At 42.7% G+C, this 6,723-nt stretch overlaps 1 protein-coding gene across 2 annotated transcripts in view; it reads left to right on the top strand.

Moving 5' to 3' along the window:
• The window catches only part of CHST11 (carbohydrate sulfotransferase 11), a 150,158-nt gene extending 145,634 nt beyond the window's left edge, over positions 1 to 4,524 (top strand). For both annotated transcript variants that reach the window (XM_057382208.1, XM_057382209.1), the window contains exon 3: positions 1,507 to 4,524. In XM_057382208.1, the coding sequence (XP_057238191.1) occupies positions 1,507 to 2,355 (849 nt within the window). In that variant the 3' untranslated portion in view covers positions 2,356 to 4,524. The remainder of the gene's footprint in view (positions 1 to 1,506) is intronic.
• Positions 4,525 to 6,723: the final 2,199 nt, after the last annotated feature.

Below are 6,723 nucleotides of genomic sequence, written 5' to 3' on the forward strand. Positions count from 1 at the left end.
AAAAAGACATCTTGCAGAAAAAGATCTCCTGCCCAAAATCAAGCTCCACCAGCCCCTTGGTGYTGCTCATCCCATGAAAACATTTCTCTGCAACCCACAGAGGGGAGAGAGTCTCTGTTGCTTTCGTGCTGCAAAAGCTTTTGCTGCCCCTTGGGTGGGTGAAACTCGGCCTCTCAGGGTTTGTCTGCAGCAGTGCARTTTTATTTCCTTTCTCTCCAAAGCTCAGAAATCCTGCAACTGCCTTGGCCCCATCGTGGAGTTTCATTTGGGATTTGACTCTAAAGTCCATTTAGATCCTGTTCTTTGAGTTTTGTTGGKTTTTTTTCAATATGAATCCTGGCTGACTTCTGCTATTGAAAGCAGAGATTTGACCCGTGGAGGTTCAGGATGAGCTTCCAAGCTGCTGCAAAACCATTTGCCAAGGACAAAACCATTTGCCTGGCATATCCTGGTTTTGTCTGGGATTTTGGCAGGGAGGAAGGCCCCTATAACCAAAGGAACACACACAGCAGGTGTGTAGTGACTGTGTTGTCTCAAATACTTCTTTTCAGCATCGTGATTCATGTTAATTCAACAAGAAGGTATTAGATAAATAATTTTGAAAGAATCAGCATTCAAGAAGGAGTCTCAAACCTTACCTATCAAACAGGAAGGTCAAAACCTRCTTTAATTCTTGCCTTTGAGGCTAAACTAATTATTGAGCAAAAGGCTCTTTGAAATTCACAGGTAAATGCTGYTAAATAAATGTAAATAAGATTACTAAAATGTCCCCTCTGCTGCTTTAACGCAGTTTATTCTCAATATATAATAAGGCATTTACAGGAACRAGGATTGGGCTGTACAGCAAAACCCTGTGCCAAGCAGAGACACCTCTGAATACCCAAACACAGGAGCCCTGCACTGGCACTGTCATCATATTGAAGTGAATTTTCCTCTTGGAGAGCAGCAGGAATATCCATGAGCTTCACTAATTCTGGGCATAGCCGTGTAAGCAATAGTCAAGGCCATAACCAAGAAATTAACTATTTTTAATAACTATTAACTATTTTTMATAACTAATAACTATTAAATTCRCTAACAYAAAAGACACCAGTAACAAGAACAGWCACCATTTGAGTTTTGTTGGATTTTCCAGCTCTGGAATCTTCCTGTCCCATGTCAGCAGCAAAAGGTCCAACCCTGCTGAGGCCATGGGATGGGCTGCAGAGCTGAGAAAAGCAGTGAGCATSTCAGGATGTCAGGATGAAGGTTCTATAAATGCACTTGCCAATGTGCTGTGTGAGTTCTTCCTGTTTGTCTTCATTCTGAATAAATGTTTCTGAGCAGTATCAAGAAGTTTGGAGACAAAAAGAGTTTATCTTGTAGAATAGTGACAGTTTTAGGAACCGTAAAATGAACGATTCCATGCAGGGAAACACCTGCTTTTCGATGAACTTGTACAATAATCAAAAAGACAGTGAGAGTTTGCCAGCCCTTGACCTGCTGGTGCCTGTTCTTCCTTTGCAGTTGTCCAACACGGCCATCCTTCATCAGATCAGACGAGACCAAGTGACCGACACGTGCCGAGCCAACAGCGTGTCCAGCAGGAAGCGCCGCGTGCTGACCCCCAACGATCTCAAGCACCTGGTGGTGGATGAAGACCACGAGATGATCTATTGCTACGTCCCCAAAGTGGCCTGCACCAACTGGAAGAGAGTCATGATGGTTTTGACGGGAAGAGGCAAATACAGCGACCCCATGGAAATCCCGGCCAACGAAGCGCACGTGTCTTCGAACCTGAAGACCCTCAACCAGTACAGCATCCCAGAGATCAACCACCGCTTGAAAAACTACATGAAGTTCCTGTTTGTCCGCGAGCCTTTCGAGAGGCTGGTGTCAGCCTACAGGAACAAGTTCACCCAGAAGTACAACACTTCCTTCCACAAGCGCTACGGCACCAAAATCGTGCGGCGCCAGCGGAAAAACGCGACGCAGGAAGCGCTGCGSAAAGGCGACGACGTGAAATTCGAAGAGTTTGTGGCGTATCTCATCGACCCGCACACCCAGAGAGAGGAGCCCTTCAACGAGCACTGGCAGACTGTGTACTCCCTCTGCCACCCCTGCCACATCCACTACGACCTCATAGGAAAGTACGAAACGCTCGAAGAGGATTCCAATTACGTTCTCCAGCTGGCGGGAGTTGGCAACTACCTGAGATTCCCCACCTATGCAAAGTCTACGAGAACTACTGATGAAATGACCACAGAGTTCTTCCAGAACATCAGCTCCTTGCACCAAACGCAGCTCTACGAAGTCTACAAACTTGATTTTTTAATGTTTAATTACTCAGTGCCAAGCTACCTGAAATTGGAATGAGGGATGGGTTGGGGGGAAAGAGGGGAGAGAAAGCCTGTTTTATTTAAGATTTTTATTTGTCATAATAAATATGGAGAATGGGTTATTTTGTAAATTAATATTTTCTTTTTTTTGAATGATGCTGCGAGCAGCACAGTCAAAATTATTTAAATCAACTGTAAGAAAGGACAGCTCTCTTTGCAGGGTAACGGGATTGTGACGATCTAGCTGTAGAAATGGATAATACTGCTACACTGTTTAAACAAATGTTAATTGTGTTCTGTGACTTTCATTGATTCTTGCATTCCTCCAATTCTAATTAATGTTATTTATACTTATTTAAAACATTGTCTCTTGGTAGGTTTCACTTCAGCAGCAGAGATAAGATAACATGTGGACAAAAGGAGTCTGGTTTTGTGCTTTCCTCGACTGAGTTTGTTCTGGGTAATAATATTCTTCCATTAGCCATTGATGCAGGTAAATCTGGGAATGGGTCTGGATACCACACACTTTGAGAAAAGTTCTTTAGAAAGTGGTGTTGCACTCAGTACTAGTACAAAATCTATCTTTCTAGGCCTGAAAAGGAAAAGTAAAAGAGATTTGGAGAGATTCATGACATGTAAAACCCATGACTGAAAGAAATGTGAATGTATTCCTTAGGAAGAGAAACCATGAACGTTTTATAAGTCTTAATGAATTTATGAAGAGTATGACCAGTCCCCTTGTCTCTCAGTTTGAAGCCTGCCAGCCCAAATCAATTGGGGATGGTCCAACAGAAAAAAAAAAAAAAAAAATCAGCATTTGGAAAGTGACTGGAAGAGATTTTTGAATGCCCAAAGCGATCGGCATTGACTTAATTCATATCCAGGATGGGGCTGCAGGGACCTCCATCCTCTTCAAGTYGTGCCTCCCTGATCAATCTTAAAACTGATCAAACTTGGGCAACCCCAAGTGGCTGTGGAGACATCGGTCACGACACGTTGCTATAAACSATCTGGGCATGTCATTAAAAAAATCAAAAAGTCATCATGTTGATTCTCTAAGCATGCATGGCAATAAAAAGGGTCTCATCTTCCCACGTGCTGGTTTCATGGCTCTTTCCTAGGGTGGAGAAGCAGCCTTCTTTTTTAGTTGATGCCTACATGAAGGGGATTTTTTTAAGTTCCAGTGGGTTAGAAATTCATCGAAGTCAGCTCTAGTGAAAGCCCATGAGCTTTTTTTTCTCAAGGGGAGTATCTCAGTAGCAGTTGTTTTGTGTTTAGCAGCTTTTGGGGATGGCAGATTGTTTTGGGGAAGGAAACKGTAATTTATACACAGCAGATAAAGWATGAAAARTGGGATTTCAGTGAGGATTTGTTAGCTAGCTAGTGGGAGCAGAAGTTTTTGCACATTTTTGCTTCAGTCAGAGGCAGGTGAGGTGTTTGGCCTGGGGAATGCTCTGCAGCCACCTCAGCTGATGGGCTAAATTGAAGCACTTGTGAAAATCTAAAGATCTGTTTTAAAGCTGATAGATGGTTAAAAATGGGGGGTTTAAATTGCCTGCGTGTCAATCTTCTTCTCAAAACCAACCCTGTCAAAAATTACTGATGATTTAAATAAATTCAGCTGAAGGCAGAGCTGTTCTAACAATATCAGAGTCAGATCCTGAAAAATGTCGTATTGTACAGTAGCCAGTAATATCCACTGAATTATATTCGTTTCCAGGACACAGATGTGATTAAAGAAGAAAAATAGTTCRCATTTTATTTGATAAAAGTAACTTGCTGAATAAATCTCATTGAAAAACAAAATTAACGTAACAAGCAGCAGCTGAAGTCTTTTCACAATTGGATTTGGTCTTTAGGCAGAATTCAGGTCATTGTTTTTTCTATCACACCATACAAATAAATCCCTCATCCATTCTGGAACAGCCACAGTTTCCATAACCCAGTCCCTATTTCCCCAGCAAAGGGCTGGCTGTGTCTGACCCCTCCCAATTCCTGATCCATTCCCAGTTTGATGTTTGTATGTTTGGTTAAAAAACAAACTGTCTGAGGCAAATTCCCCTTCTCCTCCCCAAAAACTTCCTACAAGCTCTTTGTGTGCCAGTTTGCTCTTCCATCCCACAGCTCTCATATTTTGGTCCAGTTTTCTCCTCAGTTAGCTGTTAATCCCTTCCAACAGAATGTGATGAGTTTGGTTTTGTTTTTTTTTTTTAATTAAGACAAAAGTTGCTTCAGAAAGTAAATATTAAAAAAACAGGGTGTGCTTCTCTTTTCTGTACTTTTCTCTGGCATCATCACCACATTTTTTTCTGTTCTGAAATATTCTCTGTAGTTCAACAGCTTTGGAGACACAAAACCTCTATATTGTAGCTGGGATAGAAAAGCTTTAGGGTGAAAAACATRTTCAGGAAATCTGAGGGGTCACCATTGCTCCAGCCGAGATTTTTAACAAGTTTTGGGTTTGATTACCCAAATTCTGGCTCCCCAGAGAGGGCTGCTCTACAGGTGGATGCTCAGCCATGAGAAGGCTTTTCTGTGGACTCAGGTGGGTGCTTTTGAAAAAACCCCAATCCCAAACGACTCCAACGTGGCTGTTTAGTGCTCCAGATCTATTTTGGGGTGCAGATCTGAGTTTGAAATTAGCAGTGGCTGCAGTGTTGGTGGGGTCACTGCCCCAGATGGCCCCGAGCACCTTCACCTGAGAGAGCTGRGTTTGGGGTGAGCATGGGGTGACCCCTGGGTGCTGGGACATCCCCCAAAGTTGGGTCTSTGCTTCATCCTYCCCGTGAACCACRTCCATCCTCATGGAAATGTCCAAACAGCCTGACCCAAGCGCTGTGCAAGGCAGGGAAATGCATCACCCATGAGCAGAAGTGCTTTTAGAAGCTGACCCCAGATGTTTTAGGGTTTCACTGTAGTCTGCTGCACTTTTCAGGTACAAAAAGGGACTGTCCTTACTATTACTCTTGTTACAGAGAGTGTTATTTTCTTACATGCATGCACAATACAATGTGTACGAATAATTTAACATCAATGTGGGGTTGGATTTTTTTTTTTTTAACCTATTTGTATGCAGTAGAAGGCTTGTTGTAGAAAAGTATCTCCTCATACTTAAATATACTGTTAATAAAGAAAAAAAGATAAATTATACATTGCCAACACAAGTGTGAACTGCTCATGAATCTTTCCTTAAAAAAGCCATTCAAGCCTGATTATTTTTCTAAGTAACTTCAATTAAATTGAAGAAAGAAAATCCCTCTCTGTGTGCTTTATTTATGGCTCGTGCTTTCAGGGTGGTTTTCAAGGTGGGACTTCAGTCTTGCTTTCTAATTAAAATTATACAGTCTTTGCTTTATTGATGCTTTATCAATCAGGCTGATCTGAAACAGAGGCCAGAAAACCTTAAGAGAATGAGAATAGACAACTTTAATCCAAGCCTAACATTCCTATTGGTACATTGGGGCAGACAAAGCCTCCTCCTGAGGCTGCACCCCAAATGGACACCAGGTCACGAGATCTTCACCTTTTATAAGTTCTGCCTTATTAACATATTGGGTCTTAATTCTCCAATGATCTTTACAGGTGATGATGTCAACCACCCCAAACTTGCTCCCCTCAATTCTCTGTTGTTTCCATATTTTGGGGCTCTGAGGTGTCCTTGGATTCAGGCTYAGAGAGGAATTGTTTTGTTTAAAGATGGGAGAATGGTAGTTTTTAGTGCTGTACTAGAGGACTACAAGAATACAGATACATGAAAATATAGAAATTAAAAATCCTAAAGCATCATTCTCACCTGTGTTATTGCATATTGCAGGCAGGACACACACACACAAAACTCTGCTGATGTGGGGCAGGAACATAAATTCATCTGACAGTGCCCCTCTTGCTCCCCTTTATTGTCAAACTCCCAACCAGCAATGAGGATGAGGGTTGTCAATCTGAGAGTGTTGCACCTGAATTCACCTGCAGTGGCTTKGAGTCAAATATTTCCATCCTGAGTGGGTTTGTCCATCCTTTTCACCSAGGCTGTTCTGACCCCAAACTGAGAAATTCCATGTGGGCTTTAAAGAAATCCTCAAGATCTCTTTGCAGGGATATGCTCTAGGTCACTGAGCATTTTATCATCCCTCCTGAACTGGGGTGGGCTCCAAAAGGGGATTCCATATTCTGGGGGCAGCCCCAGCAGGGACAAACCAGGCTCYGAGCCCAGGAGAGGGGGAAGCAGCAGCTTTGGAACTCAACCACAGGGGAGGGAAGGAGCTGGGGGCCTTTAAAAAACTGAAATCACATGCACACAAACTCAAAAACTTCCATTCTGGGGGTAATGGGGTAAGAAATGCACCTCAGCACACAGATTTGGGGTGATTTCCTTCATTGCTTGTAAGGTTGTGGAGAGAAAGGCCCA

The sequence above is a fragment of the Malurus melanocephalus genome, unplaced genomic scaffold (assembly GCF_030028575.1).
Source record: "Malurus melanocephalus ecotype Western Australia unplaced genomic scaffold, MMel_1.1 scaffold_554, whole genome shotgun sequence".
NCBI lineage: Eukaryota > Metazoa > Chordata > Aves > Passeriformes > Maluridae > Malurus > Malurus melanocephalus.